At 39.9% G+C, this 19,172-nt stretch overlaps 1 protein-coding gene across 2 annotated transcripts in view; it reads left to right on the forward strand.

The window, feature by feature from the left end:
* LOC145283508 (uncharacterized) overlaps positions 1 to 19,172 on the forward strand; it is a 204,787-nt gene that overhangs the window by 177,000 nt on the left and 8,615 nt on the right. For both annotated transcript variants that reach the window (XM_080132342.1, XM_080132343.1), the window contains exons 28-29: positions 7,092 to 7,258; positions 15,684 to 15,755. In XM_080132342.1, coding sequence (XP_079988468.1) covers positions 7,092 to 7,258; positions 15,684 to 15,755 — 239 coding nt within the window. The remainder of the gene's footprint in view (positions 1 to 7,091; positions 7,259 to 15,683; positions 15,756 to 19,172) is intronic.

Here is a 19,172-nt window from a genome sequence, read left to right on the forward strand (position 1 = left end):
ATTGGCGGAATGCATTGATGGTAGTGCTATACAAGGGGAAGGGTAGCAGAGATGAATGTGGAAATTATCGGGGCATCTCTTTCTTGTCAGTAGTCGGTAAGGTGCTCTGTAGGGTCATGCTAGACAGAATGCTGGAGCACATTGCTGACGATGTTTTGCCTGAGTCGCAGTGTGGTTTCAGAAGATGTCGAGGGACAGTGAATATGATTTTTACAGCCAGGCAACTACAGGAGAAATGTATAGAACAGCAAAAGGGACTGTATCAGGTGTTCATCGATTTAACTAAGGCCTTTGATACAGTCAATAGGGATGCTTTCTGGGAGATTCTGAAAAAGCTTGCCTGTCCTTTAGTAACCATCTTAAAGCTCTTCCACGATGATATGAAGTCTGTCATCAATGTTGAGGGAAAGCTGGCTGATCCTATCGCAGTAGAAAATGGTGTTAAGCAGGGAGACATCCCAGCACCCACACTCTTTGCGTTGTATTTCACCACGGTCTTTCGGATGGCATTTGGGATGTGCTCTGATGGTGTCTATACTCGTTACCGAACTACTGCGGGGTTGTTCAACATTAGGCGTTTCAATGCAAGTACAAAAGTACTCACCAACATGATTCGTGACTTGCTCTATGTGGATGACTGTGATCTGGTGGCTCATACGGTAACTGATATGCAGCATCTTGTGGACGCCTTTGCGGTTGCCTACAGCGCATTGGGCCTGACCATCAATCTGAAAAAAAAAACTGTCTTAATATATTAGCCTGCTCCGGGCATGCCATACTATAAGTCATCAGTTTATATCTGTGGGTCAAGGATAGTAGTAGTCACTAAGATTGTATACTTGGGTAGCACACTGAGTATGTCCGGTGCCCTGGATGATGAGGTATCGTTATGGATCAGCAGGGCAAGTGATGCCTTCGGAAAGTTAGGCGGGCGTTTGTGGAGATGCCATGGGATCTTGCTGCTATCTAAGATTAAGGTTTATGCCGCATGCGTTCTCTCTACTCTTATCTATGGTTGTGAAACTTGGACAACATGCAGGGAGCATTTGAGACGTCTCGGGCGGTTTCACCAGATGTGCCTACGGCGAATCTTAGGTGTGGGTTGGCAGATGTGTGTCAGTGATGTGGGGGTGCTTGAACGGACACAATGCCTTAGTTTGGAAGGGCTTAAAAGTCATATTCGTGCGGTCCATCACTGAATGTTTTCGTGTTTCTATATACCTTTTTTGTGCTATATCGAGTGATGGTAATATTCGAAAGCGAATTTGCTGCCATCATATATATGTGTATGCATATGTATGTTTATGTATGTGTATGTGTGTATGAATGTATATATGTATATATGTGTAGGTATATGTATGTGTGTATGAATTTATATATGTATATATGTGTAGATATATGTATGTGTGTATGTATATGTGTGTATTCATGTGTATATATGTGTATGAGTGTTTATGTATGCATGTGTGTATGTGTATATCTATGTATGTGTATTTATGTATTGTGTATGTATACATATATGTATATATATGTGTATGTATATATATATGTATGTGTATATGTGTGTATGTGTATATATATATGTATCCATGTATGTATATATGTGTATGCATACGAATGACCGTTTTCAGTGTCATATCTACTTGAGGGTGTGCAAGGCGCTGGTAGGACTAAAAAGTCATATTCGGGCACATGGACTTTCAGTGATTGAGGGAAGAGCACTCGTCTGACAAGACGTCTCAATCATCATATATATATATATATATATATATAACCGAATACTAGAGAATTTTTAAAAAACATTTTTCTTTAGTAAAGGTGCTATTAATATAGACAACCAAAACTAATGTTAAAATGAATATAATTGATTGCGATCTGAGCTTTTGAAAATGACACTGCTTCAAGTTTTGAATTCTTCGGAAAATTAGATTAAAACTGTGAAAGACATATGAGATTGTTAATTGTCACACACTTTAACATCAGATAAAGAAAAAGAAAGAAAGAAACATTTGCTTTGATCAGGAGAATTCTAATTTTCGGAAGCTAAGATTAAAATCATTGTTATCTATTTTAACGTACGTTACGTTTTTCTACACATAAAAATACCTTTACGAAACAATACTTTTAACAAATGCACACGCTTCATACTGATTTAAACTGGCATAGCCGCACCAACAGACATATTGGATTTTTTTTTACATCAAAAAGTCCACTTGAAACAAAAATGTAGTAGGCAAAAAAAAAAAAAATAAATAAATGTTCTGTCAGCAACAGTACAACTTCAAAATAGTCAATATCGCCCACCTCCAGAAGAGAGGGAATTCCTGTCCGTGATAACCGTGGTAAAAGAAGACACACTCCAATCGCCAGAAACACCCCCACACACAGTTTGCAGGACACTGCCGACTCGTCTCTAGCCTCCTGCTTTTATAGTGGCCGGGAATTATCCATTTTCATAATCACATGAGACAGAAACGTGATTTTCCGAGAGTTGCATGGGGTAAATGCTAATAAAAACCCCAGGACGCCATCTTGGAATTCTCTTTTTCCCCCCAACTGGTGACACAACAGACATACCCGAGGTAAGCTCTTTTTCCCCTCATTTTAGTTATTGCTGCTTCTGCTACACTCCCCCCTGATCTCATGATCACAAATGGGGCAGGGGGGCAGTCGTCTCTGTCTGGTACTTCTCCGAAGAACCGGAGGCAGCACTTCCTCCCTGCCATCCTCCTCATCGCCATTATTGCCACCAGTCTGCTCCATAGGCGGTGTTTCACAATCAGGGCAGGAGGGCAGTATTCGTTTCTGTCGGGTACTCCTTCGTAGAGGCAAGACGGGTGGTCCTTCCTCCGCTTCTTCAGTATGTACATTATATGGCTCAAAATCCTCTTCGTCGTCCTGCATCATACTCTCTGTCTTTTCAGAAGACATCATACTGTCTGAGTCTCCCTCTTCCTCCGATGTAACAACATAATGGCGAGGGCGCAAATCCTTCACGTGACGAGGCACACCGTCCACCAAAATCGACTGAGGGCTGATCACCTTGGTCACCTCACCCTTGCCGAACCTCGTGGTACATCGATTTTGCGGTCTTCTGACCCATACGCGATCTCCAACCTGGTAAAAGCTGTTTTGGGACCTGGGGACGCAGTTGCGAGATTGGTCTTCTTTACTCGAACTTCGTATTGATAAATCCTGTTGGCAGGCGCAGTGGAGGGAGATGTGTCGTCTCTTGGTGTGCTGTTATACCAGTAGACAGCCTCCTGTATGGGACAACACATTCTAGCCGCTATTCGTTTCACTGTTCGATGACATCGCTCCGCTATGCCATTCCCGGCTGGAGCGTATGCACAACGGAATCGCAAGTGAACTCCCCATTTACATGCAAATGCTTGGAACATATTGCTGCAGAAAGCTGTGTCATTGTCTAAAAGGAGTTCATGCGGCGCGCCACGCTCGAGGAACACTGCCTCCAACTGATGAATCACGCTTGCCGAGTCCTGCCTTGCCAATTTCCTCCAAATGGAGAAATGCGATGGACCACAGTCTGTTAAAGTTAAAAAATGGAAGGTGCCATAATGCGTGATATCCATTCCAATTCTCTGCCAATTCTCGTTAACTTCCAGCTTTCCCTTTTCCCACCTGACTGGCGCTGTGTCAATGGACTGACATTCCTCGCATTTCTGTATGACCGTTCTGACAGTTGCTTTTGTCGTGGTTGGACATCTTCTTCTGACAAAGTAGGTAGTGCGTCGCACCCCCGGATGTCCACTATCTTTGTGAATAGCCATGATTTGACTCTCATCCAGCTCGTCTGTGTGGACCGCGCCTATCACTGGGTCAAGACCGTTTTTCTTTTTCATTGCCTCAAACCACCGCTGTGGCACTCGTGTCAGTCGGTCAGCAATGTTTCGTGCTGATGGAACCAGCGTCACATCCACTGTCAGCCCGTACTCTTTCACGAGCTCCTTAAGAGTGCTTAATCGCCTCCTAATAAGCATCTCGCTTGCTGCTTTGGTGCGTACTCGCGCCTTTCCAGTTAGCGTGTCCGAGACCCAATGGTATACGCAAACAGAATCTGTCTTTATGTGTAGCACCTTGCTCTGCCACTGGAGAGCCAAATTGATGCCTTTCAATACGGCATCCAGTTCAGCCAAGTTGATATGTTGAGAGTCATCTTCAGGTCGCAGCCAACATGCATCTTCCAGCACAGTTTCACACATCTCCAAGGCTGCCCCAATTGCTAGGGAGCTAGCATCGACCCATACATTCAGCTCTTCGCCGTCCACACACCAATTTCCCTGTGCCGGATCGTTCTGCTGTGCAGATTTTAAGGTTTCGAACATCATACGATGTAGTACAGCGTCCCTTGCTTCATCATCCCAGCCCTTCGTTACCGAACTTACTCTCCTTCTGAGTATTCCGCAAGCCACACGAAGCCAACCGCACACCGGAAAGTGCCCGACAAGTCGACCACACAGGGAAAAGATTGTTCGTCGCGTAACAATACTGGGAGCCTCCGGAATTGCATTTCCTCGCTTCCACCGCAGTTCATTGCGTTCCATCCTGACTGCCAATCCCAGCACCCGTGCACCGTCCTTCAACTGCTCCGGGTTCTTGCACTCCAACCCGAACTGCGCGAGTTGTTCTCTCACACGGGTCGCGGGCACCACGTCTTCATTGACAAAAATGTCATCAATGTAAGCAGATGCTGCGCGGCTTATAACTTCTTCCTGAGATAGTACTTCGCTGACAATTGCTCTCATTATCAAGGGAGCCACATTCAAACCAAACCCAAGACGGGTCAGACAGTATTTTTTCCCATCGATTTCCACAGTCTGGTATGGCCACAGTGTCTCATGGACCCGGATTGTAGGTATGCTCTTCTGAGGTCCAGTAGAGACACGTTAGCACCTTTTTGTCTCCACTCACGCAGCTTAGCTGCACAAACATCTGCGTTGGCCGTAAATGCGTCTACGTAATGATTTAGCTCCCGGTAGTCCATTACCGGGCGCACTTTGGCTTTGTTCTGCTGTATAACAGCCATCAGGGGAATTAGACCTTTGGGGGGTCCCAATTTATCCTCTGGGTATGGCACGAGCCAACCATTATCTATCCAGGTGTGGAGCTCCTGCGTGTATTCTTCACGAATTTCTGCTGGTACTGGGTACTCTGACACTCGATTATGCAGCCTTTCAGGGGGGTGGTCCACAGACCATTTCCACGATGCGGTCCACGTTCGGTTTTGATGGTCAAAGGTAGCAGTGAAATCTGGTTCATCGATAGAAATGGCTGCGCATTTAATACTTTTCCTGGCGCCCAGCCGCACTGATCCTGTAGGCTTGACAACGACACCTCCTAGAGCTTTTATGGCGTCGATCCCTAGAAGCAAGTCAAATCCCAGTGGCTTGCCATGCACCACCAACACATCGACTCTGGCAGACACACCTTCATCAGTGGATACAGAGACCGTTCCAACACCGCAGCACGCATGGGACATTCCACCAATTGTGTTGACATTTACGTTTGTTTTTCTCCAAGACCGGCACCGGTCTGCATGTAAAATTGTCCTGGAGCATCCTGTATCAATAAGCGCCAAACATCGCGTCCCGTCAACATGGATGCTTATCACCGGGAGCGTCGTGTTCACATCTTGGTTGGGAAGGAGACTGGCGCTTATGCGTCCTCCCCTTCCTCGTTTCCCGAGCAGTTCCGAGCCCAGTGTCCACTCTCACCGCAACGGTAACACCGTGTTCCACGTTTTCGACAGTCCCTTGCAAGGTGGCCTTTAACATTGCATTTGAAACAGGTCACGTTAACAGGATTATTCTGGGCCCTGTTGTTGGGTGAGCGTGTGGCCGCAACCACATCCTGATTTTGTTCGCCAGTCGTCGTCAAAATTCTCGCTCTCGACATTAGCTCCCCCATGGTCAGGGCTTTGATGTTCGGCACCTGTTGAAGAGCAATTGAGATGGTGTCAGGGAATCCAGTGACAAAAATTAATTTTGTGAGTCTCTCTGAACTTTCTCCTGTGAATCCGGCCAATCCAACCAACTGCCTGATTTTGTTGGCGTACACATCCACACGTTCACCAGCCCATCTAACCATAGTTATTTTTCTATATGCTGCAAACGCGTCATCAGTAAATGCCTCCTTTAATCGAGCCTCAATCTGGTCTATTTTCTTTTGATCGTCCTCCTCCATTTCCATGTAGAGGGCCAGCGCATCGCCTTCCAGGTATAAAGGTAGCAGACTCGCTACGTCATCCACCTGCTGAAGTTGTGCGACAAGTCTCACTTTTTTCAGCCACGCTACAACGTCTCCCTCGCCAGAGAACGGCTTGATAATATCACTGCTTATCCGCACATTCGCCATATTCGGGCCGAAATAGCTTGAAACAAAAATGTAGTAGGCAAAAAATAAATAAATAAATAAATGTTCTGTCAGCAACAGTACAACTTCAAAATAGTCAATATCGCCCACCTCCAGAAGAGAGGGAATTCCTGTCCGTGATAACCGTGGTAAAAGAAGACACACTCCAATCGCCAGAAACACCCATACACACAGTTTGCAGGACACTGCCGACTCGTCTCTAGCCTCCTGCTTTTATAGTGGCCGGGAATTATCCATTTGCATAATCACATGAGACAGAAACGTGATTTTCCGAGAGTTGCATGGGGTAAATGCTAATAAAAACCCCCGGACGCCATCTTGGAATTCTCTTTTTCCCCCCAACTGGTGACACAACAGACATACCCGAGGTAAGCTCTTTTTCCCCTCATTTTAGTTATTGCTGCTTCTGCTACACCACTTTATATCGAACGATGAAAATAAACATTTTGCTTTGATGAAGAAAATTCTAATTTTCGAAATCAAGATCAAAATATATTTTATTTATTTAAACAACACATTCTTATAGATTTATTTTGAAATCGATAAAAGTGTACTCTATGGCATTTAACACCATCAAATTATTATTTTGCATTTCTTAGTTCGATGATCGGGTGATTTAAATTTTTAAGACCGGATTGGAAGGTAATAGATTACGTACTTAAAAACGTGTATTATTACATCGATTATTCTGTTTCCAGGAACTTCAACTGATAACAAAACTCATCAAAATGGGTAAATTAAAACGGATAGAAATAGAAAAAGTCATGAAGATGCTGTTACCAGGAAAATCGCCCGAAGAAATCGCCGAAATGCTCAACAAAACAATTGGGAAAGACACGGATGATTCGGCACAGCGGAAAGTAAGGTAAGCTGCATTTCTTACGAGGAGTTCAACGGAAACATATGTAGCCTTACTGAAAGTAGGATTGCCGGCCGAGGCCGCGTACAATGTACCTAGATTAAACGATAAAAGCGACTTATCTGTTTATTTGTCTACCGTTCTCCTCCTCTTACCTCCTCCTGCTCCTCTCAATATTTCTCTCTGATGCCACTCTCCACGTCAAAAGCGGCTTGGTTCCCACCAGTTTTGGCAAATAACAAATAAGATCCTGAACAGAAATGTGCGTTTATCCCAACCATTATCAACAGACCAGTGGTCATCTCCTCAGCTTCAGACAAGGCCAAACTATTTGCCAAGAACTTTGCAGCTAATTCTACCCTATGCGACGAAGGCCATCAACTCCCCATATTTCCTCCTATAACACAGAACACGCTAGGTAACATACAAATATATGTGCATTAGGTCGCCAAGCTAATCAAGAACCTTAATTACAGTAAAGCAACTGGCCCTGACGGCATCCCAATTATAGTGTTAAAAAAGCTTCAACCAGAACTTGCTCCCATACTTACGAAACTGTTTAAACGTTGCCTTAAGTAGAAGTGCTTTCCAACACCCTGGAAAACCTCATTAGTATGCCCTGTATTTAAGAACCCAGGTGATAAGTCATCTCCCTCTCAGTACAGACTAATAAGTCTCCTGTGTGTCATGAGTAAGTTGCTGGAATCCATATTAAATAGGGAAATAGTCAACCACCTCAGCAGAAATAACCTTCTTAGTGACACGCAATATGGTTTCCGTTCTGTTAGATCTACCGCAGATGTGCTAACAGTTATATCTCATAGGATTGGTGAATCTCTTGACAAAGGCTTCCTTTCCAGGGCAATTGCTCTTGACATATCAAAGGCCTTCACCAAGGTATGGCATAAAGGCCTACTTCACAAGATCTCCAGCTACGGTATAACTGGAAATGTTCTCTCTATCATTAAATCATTTCTCTCTGATAGGCTCACAAGAGTAATGGTTGATGGACAAAAATCAGAGGCCTGCAGTATTAATGCTGGAGTCCCTCAAGGGTCAATCCTGGGCCCAACTGTCTTCCTGATCTACATGAATGATCTCCCTAAACACATACTTAAATCATTCGTTGACATCTATGCTGATGACACGACCATCTATGGACACACATAAAAGGCTGTAAATGACGAGGTTCTCTCTGATTCTCTCTCCTCTGATCTCGAACGAGTGGTTCAGTAGGGAAGATGTGGCTGGTTATCTTTAATGCATCTAAAACCAAACTCCTATCCTTACATCATCAACGCTCTGATCCCCATCTGGCATCAATTGAAATGGATGGTTCTCGTCTAGGAGAAACCCCATGTTTTGAAAAACTTCTGGGCTTGACCTTCACCCCTGATCTGAAATGGAACACGTACATCAAGTCTGTTGCCAAGGTCGCTGGAAAGATGGTGGGATCCTTTTACCGCTCCAGAAGATATCTCATTACTGATGCAATTCTCTATCTATATAAAAGCCAAGTACGTCAAAGGATGGAATACTGCTGCCATATCTGGGTAGGAGCTGCTAAAAACAGGCTATCCTGCCTTGACAGAGTACAAAATAGACTTCGTGGCTTCGTGGGGGATGTTCTTTTCTCTTCCCTGCAACCTCTCTCCCACAGAAGAGACGTTGCAAGCCTATCTTTGTTATCGTTATTTCCATGGCAAGTGCTCGTCTGAACTCCAATCTCTGGTCCCCCCTCGCCAATCTTTTATAAAAAAACACCCGTCTAGCTGAATCCACTGTCAAAAACTTTCCCTACTCTTTATCTATGTCTAAATCAAAACGTAGATTCCATGAACAAAGCTTCTTTCTTAGAACTGCACGCCTGTGGAACTATGTTCCGTCTGCCTGCTTCCCTCCTGACTACAACTTGGATGTTTTCAAGTCCAACGTAAACAAATTTCTGATGAACCGCCCCCTTAAGTAGACACTCTAAATATCCACACTAACGTATTGTACTTACAATAACCCTTATCCCTGAGTGGCTTCTGGGCCTTGATAATTGGTGACCACTTTGTAACCCCCCCCCCAAAAAAAAAAACAATTCTTAGTTTAGTAATGGCCCAAAATATTTATATTAATAAACTTTCTAAACTTTGTGTGTTTTTCCTGTGTGTTTATGTACAGACGACCAAGCACATGAGTTCATAAATGAGGACAATAGCGACAGTATAATGGTTTAAAAGTCATAGTTAAAAATATAACAGCACCAAACTACACTTTAATAATTTACCTAATCACCCAGAAGAGTTTGAATTAGAATTATTCAGAAAGATTGTTCAATTTAATTGGTTTATTTATATAATGAGAATGAACCGTTTATTAAAGCACAAGCGCCACTCGAGGACAACAATTTATAAGTGTCAGATGGACAGCGATACTACACGTTAAGGATTGCTAACGGTGGTTCAAACAAAGCAGAACCTGATTATCAAAAAGGATATTCCAGTGATAGCATATTAACATTTGACTTAAAAACAACGTTAATGTAGTCAGTCAGGAAGCAAGTCTGTGGTAATGTCTGCTTATTGGGACACTGTCTAAAATATTGTTAATGTATTTTCGACACAATGTATCAAGCTACATATTGTTTATGTTATTGTTTCCACAGTAATAATGCTCAACAAACGTTTTATTTAATCCATGTGTCTGGATATAAACCATGGATATCCATAATGTAAAATCCTATACGAGTCTCATTTTTAACTTTGTGATATTGTTTGTTTATATACGTTTGTACGGATTAAATAAATCGCATGTTTAGTAATATTACTCATGCAAACAACAACAACAACAACAACAACAACAACAACAACAACAACAACAACAACAACAACAACAACAACAACAACAAATAAGAAGCATAATCAACAACAACAACAGCAAATAAGAAGCATAATCAACAACAACAACAACCACAACAACAACAAATAAGAAGCATAATCAACAACAACAACAACAACAAATAAGAAGCATAATCAACAACAACAACAACAAATAAGAAGCATAATCAACAACAACAACAACAACAACAACAAATAAGAAGCATAATCAACAACATAAGGCGTACAAGCTACGCTTCGCCTTTACATGCCTGTGTTCTAGCGTAAATATTTATGAAGCCTATGTCGATTGTGCTTTTATAATGAAGATATTCTAGAATTAAATATTTCAAAATAGGAAATGGTCGGTTCACTTTTCGGATTCTCTCAAATGACATTTGATTAGTCCATATCTTTCTCCAATGACAATTCCCTCTGGGTATAATTAGGGAATGTTTCACCAATATGAGATATTACATAAGAAAGTATTTGACATAAAGTGACGCATTTTCTCCTACGTCTCCCTCCGTTTTATAACTTACTTTCATATATATATATATATATATGTATATATATATATATATATATATATATATATATATATATATATATATGTATATATATGTATGTGTGTGTGTGTGTGTTGTGTCGGTGTATGTATGTATGTATGAATCTATGTCGATTTCGGTTAATTTCAACAATAATGAAACTTGGTATGAATTATCTTCCTCTGGGATATCGGGAGGCAGTATGCCTTAGATATGAATGATCGCCTCATATTTTTAAATGTAAACACACACACACAAACACACACACACACACACACACACACACACACACACATATATATATATGTACTAGCAAAAGTACACTTCGTTGACTGGGTTCAAAAACAGCCTACAGAAAATGGACTCTGATTTATGAAAGTATGATAGGTTATGAAAAGGAAGGCTTGTAAATTTCGGTTGAATTTGGCGGTATCAAAACCAAAGCAAAATATGATGAAAGTAAAAACAAAATAGATAAACCCCATAATTCATTATACCATACCTGTTCACACTGAAACACTTATCACACTATTCTGTGGATCTATATTAAGAAACCTTGTTAAACTTTGTGACATATTTCCATTCTATGGAGGTCAGGTACGAACGAACACCCCATAATTTTATTATACCATATTTCTTCAAACTGAAACATAATTATCAAAGTATACTTACGCAGATATATATAAAAAGTCTTTATTAAAGTCTGTGCCTATTTCCATTCTATGAAGGCCCGGCGCGAACGCACACCACACAATTTTATAATACCATCCCTACTTAAGTTAAAACATACTTATTAAAGTATTCTTATGTACATCTATATCAAAAACACCTGTAAACGTTTTTTTAATTTTTTTATTTCCATACTTTGTGGACCAGACGCGAACGCAGACCCCACAATTTAAATGAACTACCGTTCTGCCAGATCAAACATACCCATTCCTGTGTCTCGATACCTCTATCATTATATGTAATCAGTTTTTTAAAATAGTCAACCATATAGGAGCCTATTCGTGACCAGACACACACACATACACACACATTCAGCTTATATATATATATATATATATATATATATATATATATATATATACTTATCCACGGACACTTATTTCTCGGCGCTGATGACCCGTAGATACGGCGAAGCACGTATCAGTAGATAAATATTTTATAATATTCTCGAAAAGCATAGAGAAGGGCTTCGCTATACGCTCGGGTATCGACTTTATACGTTATATCCAAGTTGACACTTATATTTTTACAGTATTGTACGTTTATAATGTTTTCATTAATAATGTTCCTCTGTAGAAACCACAACTGTTTTAAAACTAAATGAAAAAAAGAAATAAATTATTTTATCCTTTATTTCTTTTTTTATTTAAATAAATTTTGTAATTGTTAATTTGCATACTTCTAATGTACCTCATATTTATAATTATTAAATAATTATTTGATTATTATCTACGTGCGTAAACGTTTCCTCCGTACAGAATAATGAGTGAACCCGATTTGAATTTTAGGATGAAAGCCACCTTTAACTAAATTCTGAGCATCCAAACAAATAAGGCTGCTTATAACGGCCACAAACAAAAATAAATCCTTCGTTTGTGTTAATGGGTGGACAACTATAGTGAACCGTCACAAGAGTGTTAAGCAGAAAGGAAGTTGAATTTATAGCTTAAATTTTACAACTTCTAGTATTACTGTTTAAAGGACCAATTGAAGATTAGGCTACAATATATATATATATATATGTATATATATATACATGAAATTTATTTATACAAACATTACTGGCTACATATGTGCATACATGATCTTGAGCGCGTGGTACAGTGGGGGAAGACGTGGCTGGTCACTTTTAATGCACACAGAACCAAGCTACTATCTTTACATCATCAACGCTCTGATCCCCATCTGGCATCAATTGAAATGGATGGCTCTCGTTTAGGAGAAGCCCCATGTTTTGACAAGCTTCTGGGGTTGACCTTTACTCCTGATCAGAAATGGAACATGTACATCAGGTCTGTTGTCAAGCACGCTGGGAAAATAGTAGGATCCTTCTACCGCTCCAGAAGATATCTCACTACTGATGCAATTCTCTATCTTTATAAAAGCCAAGTACATCCAAGGATGGAGTACTGCTGCTACATCTGGGCAGGAGCTGCTAAAAACAGGCTATCCTGCCTTGACAGAGTACAAAATAGACTTCGTGGCTTAGTGGGGGATGCCCTTTTCTCTTCCCTGCAACCTCTCTCCCACAGAAGAGACGTTGCGAGCCTGTCTCTGTTTTATCGTTATTTCCATGGCAGGTGCTCGTCTGAGCTCCAATCTCTCGTCCCCCTCGCCAATCTTTCTCGAAAAACACCCGTCTGGCTGAAACTACTGTCAATAATTTTCCCCACTCTTTATCTGTACCTAAATCCAAACACAGATTCCATGAGCAAAGCTTCTTTCTTAGAACTGCACGCCAGTGGAACTCTCTGCCGCTTGCCTGTTTCCCATCTGACTACAACTTGGATGTCTTCAAGTCGAACATAAACAAACTCCTGACAAACCGCTCTCTTAAATAAGACACTCTATCAAATCTCCAATACTATTATTACTTCAATACTATCTCATTGATTACTGTACACGCAATACCCCTTATCCCTGAGTGGCTTTCGGGCCTTGATAAGTGGTGACCCCCATGTAAAAAAACAAACAAAAAAAACATGTTTCTCTAATCACCCGTTATTGCAGAAATAGTAAAATAAATTGTAGTTGCTTATTGTGCTCAAGTCACTTTTCTTGAAGGAGAGAACTATGCATCCTTTTCTCCACACACGAACAACCTTAAATTATATACAGAATTGCATGTCAATAAAGCAACCTGTCTTTCAGACTTCTGGAGAAATGTCATCTAAACCTGCAGTTTTACGATTCTTGATCTTCTTTAGTGCAGTTCTTCCATTCTAAAATCTCCTTTCACAGTATCAAGTTCCTGTTACGAGAGCTAGATAAGTCTGCAAATGACATTGGTCTTTACGTTAATGCGAATAAGATAAAGTTTATGACTTTCAATGCAAAGGAGAGATCAAAGCTCTTAATGGAACAATACTTAAAGAAATCACTGAATTTACGCACCTGGGCAGCAACATAGGTTCCACGAAGAGAGATATCGAAATTAGCACCTCAAAAGCATGGACTGTATTGGAGAAACTGCAGTAAGCTTGAACTTCAAGGCTAAGTGACAAACTGAAAAGACAGTTTATCAGTACAGTAGTAGAGTCTGTCCTTTTTTACAGTGCTACAAAACCAAAAGATTGGAAAGAAAACAAAACTGCACGTACACCCGTATGCTACGAACAGTGTTAAATATATCTTGGACACATAATACCATAAGCAGCAACTTTGTGGCAACCTACCTGCCATATCTACTACAATCAAAGAGCGACGTCTACGATTTGCCGCTCACTGCTAGAGGAGTAAAGAAGAGCTGGTGAGAAATGTATTGCTATGGACTCCACGGCACGAGCGCACGAGCATAGGACGACCTAAATCCCCGTATACCGAGCAAATAGCACACGACGCCAACTGTGATCCAAAAATCTGAGGCAGGTGATGGAAGACAGAAAGAAAGAGAGAGACGGAGGGAGGAAGAGAGAGAGAGGGAGGGAGGGAGAGAGAGAGAGAGAGAGAGAGAGAGAGAGAGAGAGAGAGAGAGAGAGACACGGTCACATTGATCCGGGCAGAAAGACTGCTCACATCTGAGAGTATCCTGTACCTCTAAATAGCCACCATTCACCCATGCATGGAGTATTGTTGCTTCATCTGGCTGATACATCTACTACTAGTCTCTACCCCTTGGATAGGGTCCAAAAAGCGTTTTCAATCTAATAGGTCTAACTTCAACACTTGCCCCATCGCCGCAGTATTGCATCTCTGCGCCTGTTTTACAAATACTTTAATGGAATGTGCTCAGATGAACCCCTTGTATTTTGTTCCCTCGTCGTACATATCCCTGACAAACCAGTGTAGCAACAAAATCATACCTCTTCGATGTTGCGGTTCCTAAATGACAAAAAGCGTTCTATTCTAATAGTTTCTTCCCTCAAACAGTTGGAGTTTGGAATTTCCTTCCTGCTACCATCTTCCAAAACTGTACTGATATGCAGAAGTTTAAATATAACGTAAATCGACATCTTGTTAATCTTTCTTAGGCATGGTCCACAAAATAGTAGTAGTAAGGCTACTATTTTGGGACCATGCCTAGGAAATATATATATATATATATATATATATATATATATATATATATATATATATATATATATATATATGAGAGAGAGAGAGAGAGATACAGCATAAACACGTTGACAGACTGGTTCTCGTTGGATCACCGACGTTAAGCAATGGTGAGTATGGCCATCACCAGATACGTGACCATTTAAAAGTACCCTTTGTATTGCGCCGAGACGTATAAATTTCCAAGTTGGTAACTGAGGCGCATTAAATCACAGGGAGAGATGCATCCTCAGTTTATTTTAAAGACATGCAGGAGAAATAAAGACTCTGATACAAAACCGACTATCTTCTCTGCTTTGTGGCAATTATTTTCACCGAATGAGGTTAGCATATATATTGATTGTGGAGATTTCGGACAACTTACTTGCCTGAACCTTATTTAATGGGAGATTCAATTATATATATATATATATATATATATATATATATATATATATATATAAAGAGAGAAAAAAGAGAGAGAGAGAGAGAGAGAGAGGAATGGAGAGAGAAAATCACTGCATTTTGTTTTATGATACGTGTGTTTTCCTTTCTCCGATTGGCTGAACGAAACGGACGATTGTAGATTTTATACAACATCAGAGTCAGTGAATACTAATAATTTACACTGCCGACGTTGTAGCTTTATTATACTAAGGTTTTCGTGAATTCTTATCAAATCTTAGTGATATTGAATATGAACATTTGATGTTTTGATTTATTTTTAATTTGTAAAAATGTATTTATCTTTTTAAGTTTCCCTTCTTCACTCGAACTGCGTGTGCGAGAATTCTTTTTGGAAGAAAAGGACCCATTAGACCCAGAAAGGTAAAATATTTTCCAATCTATTTCTAATTATCATTTAATATCGGTAATTACAGGATGTAGGATTACTTTAATATTAATATGTTAGTTATTATATTTTTATTGTTACATAAGTCAATATCGAGTGCTAGCTGGTGTTAATTTTAACAAGTATCATACTGTTGGGTAAGTGACGGGCAACGCCGGAAAATATCAGATGTAAATGCATACACGCCATACGCAATGGTAGAGATCGGGCGATGCCAACCTACATTCCGATCGAGAGTTGCGGTCAAGGAAAATGCCCTTAAACGGAAACAATGGGACGTCTTACATTTTAACCTGGATTGGAATTGCTAAAAAACGCAAAGCAATAGCACAATAGACATTCTTATTTGAAGAATGTCAATATAAGAGCAACACAGAGAGACAGACGGAGAACGTAGACAAAATTGTGGGCATCCCGCCGTCAAACCACTACATTCATTTACCGACCTTCCATTTTCACTCCGTCTGTCACAAGTCACCGAATTGTGTATAAAAACGCGATGGTTTGATTAAATTGAGTAAATGTTATTTTTAACACAGATATTTCTACAAGGTTTCTCCAACGAAGTGTTAACAACCAATGTATACATTTCAGTACGCACTTTAAAACCAAACACAACAAACTCCATGCCTGTTATATAGACACCTGTTGCAAAAAAGGTGACGATTTAAAAAAAAATATGTAAGTGTATGATCACTGAAAGTTGGAAAGTTCTACTTATAGACACTGGCGATAGAAACTGACCAATTAACTGTTCTGCAAACAACCAAGCAGGAACCAGAATTACTCCATAAAAATATTTCAGCTTTTAGTATTCCCGCACATAATTTTTTTGTGTTCACAGGAAAAAGATCTTTGCTCTTTGTCTGCCAAAATGTTAAAGATTCAGACAGAACAAATTAAAACTCTATTTCATTTTCAGGTCTTGTACAGAATAGCTACCCATCGGAAACTCTTCTGAAATGAAACATGGCTTTCAATTCAAAACACCGTTATATACTCACAAAACATATAACAGTGCTGAATGTATGTTAACCTAGACCTGCAAAACAAAACTATGCTCAGGATTGAATAAAAGATGGGTCACGTAAAGTTGCAGCTGGATGGCAACAGGTCTAACAATAGAGTTAAACCTTTATGAATAACGTTGCAACTTCGATCTGAGCGAAAACTAAGGTTTCCAAATAAGTCTCTCTGTGAAAGCCGAACGAATGGCCCATCGCCAATGATGTGGAAAATTTGATAATCCAAACAAATGTTACCGATGTCTTTATCCGTATGCGTCACTTGTGTAAGTTACGTTAGGAAGTTAATAAGTAAGTAATTACCAAAAAAACTACACTCGTCTCTCTTTCAGGAGTAAATTCTCTCTAAATAAAACCATTTTTGAAAACTCTCAGCAGACGTCTCCTCGTGTCATATATCTTTGTGAAGTGAAATTATTTCTATAGCAATCAATAGATGAAACGGCGATGATTAAGAGAAGCGGTGGTCTTAGACAACTGCGTATAAAAAGACAAACGTATGGATAACGACCTTCTTTTTGTTATTCAAAAATATTACAACTCTATTTGTCGGGCCCAGGACTTAATGAGTGATGCGTTAGAATAATATCTATGAGAGATGTTCTGAAAAAATGTCTCCTATTCTGCTATTCAACGTGAAAATATGAGACATTATGCGTACAAAACGTAAAGTTAAGGAAACAGCTGATTAAAAAAATCTAACCTTGATCGCCCTTGCGGGTTCGTGGCGCAGTGGCTGGAGATGTTAAATCTCTACTGTTCCAGGTGAACATTGTCTAAAGGTAGCGGTTTCAATCCTATCCAAAGCCGTTCAGAGGCTTAGTTGACCAAAACGTAGTGAGACAACGACAACTATGGAAGGCAGTAATTACTGAGGATACAAGTTAAGAGACTCAGCATTCCCATCCTGTCGCGGTATACCATCAGACGAAGGTCGGAGGAATTGTTTGCCGAAACTAGACGATGGGGATAATAGTCCGAAAATAAATAAATAAATAAATTACTCAGCTCAAAAGGATTTCAATGATAACAATAAAAACGAATGGAAATCGCGATAAATTCAATTTCTTATGTAATGAAGAAAATAGCTCGTACATAACCAAATGAGTGAGTGGGTGTAGAGAGAAAAATAAGTATTTTTTAACTACTTAATTCATTATCTTATTAAAGATAAAAGAGTGAACACAGTTAACAGAGATCGGTGTGGAAGCCATTTCGCGCTTGACGATTATCAAAGTTTTCCTTCAGTTATTACAACATTATTGGCGATCTGTCACACGACCGTTCTATAGTCAAACTGATCTCAAACCTTTGTCCCTCGATATCCGTGACATAATGTGTCCTATCAACTGACATCTCTTAGTTTTTATTCTATTTGACATGTTGAGCCTCATACCTAACCTACACGTCTCTCTTCCTGATATATTTCGTGAATTAGGTTTATTTCCTAAACTTTATGTCACTTCGATTTGTACTTAGTTCGACTCATCAAGATTAACACTAGCTGATGTAATCGCTATCTGACATAGGACAAGCCCTTATGTAATACTTGCACTTCAGATATTAGAATGTATAAGATGAATATTTCAACTTAAAAAAAAATCGATCGAAAAAGAAACACTATTAGACAAATACTTTATTACTTACTACGTTCAGAATATAATTTTCCATGTGATAGGATGATTGTTTTTATGACACTTTTCGTATCACTAATCGAAGAATTTTGAAAATGATGTTTATTGGAACTTTAATTATTGGTTCTATGTCCTCCGTTCAGTATTGCGAGAAAATCGATAACCAAGTATTGATACGCGTGTAATTGTGAAGCCAGGGTTGCGTAATCCAGTGTCAATGAGAATCCTGCATGACCGAAAACTATGCCAGGATAAACGCTGAGCACATACAGCGCCTGCTATCATCAGGTTCAACGTATCTTACCTTCGATGATTAACGGAACATGTATGTTAACGTGATTATATCGTACGATTAGGATTATTTACTAGTTAATGTACGTTCTGCATATAGTTACTAAGAAGTACTGTATATGATTAACAGATAGACTCGACGTTCCCCGGGATTGAATAAGGACTACGCTTTCAAAACTTTTATTATCATCGAAATCGACGTCAATCAAATCGATCGATTGCCTGTTGTAATTTCAGTCAAAAAATAGACAAGATTAGAAAAGAGCTTCAGCTCGCTTTTTTCATACAACGGCATTTATTTTTCATTCTCCCGCCACGCTTGACTTTTTATTATGACTGTGACGTCACCCACATGTCTCAAACGTAATCGTCTTTTCAAACGTGCTCTCGAAGTCATCCACATCTCTAATGTGATCGTACTCTCTAACATACTCTCTCCCTT

This window comes from Euprymna scolopes, chromosome 8 (assembly GCF_053919585.1).
Source record: "Euprymna scolopes isolate OS-2025 chromosome 8, ASM5391958v1, whole genome shotgun sequence".
Classification (NCBI taxonomy): domain Eukaryota; kingdom Metazoa; phylum Mollusca; class Cephalopoda; order Sepiida; family Sepiolidae; genus Euprymna; species Euprymna scolopes.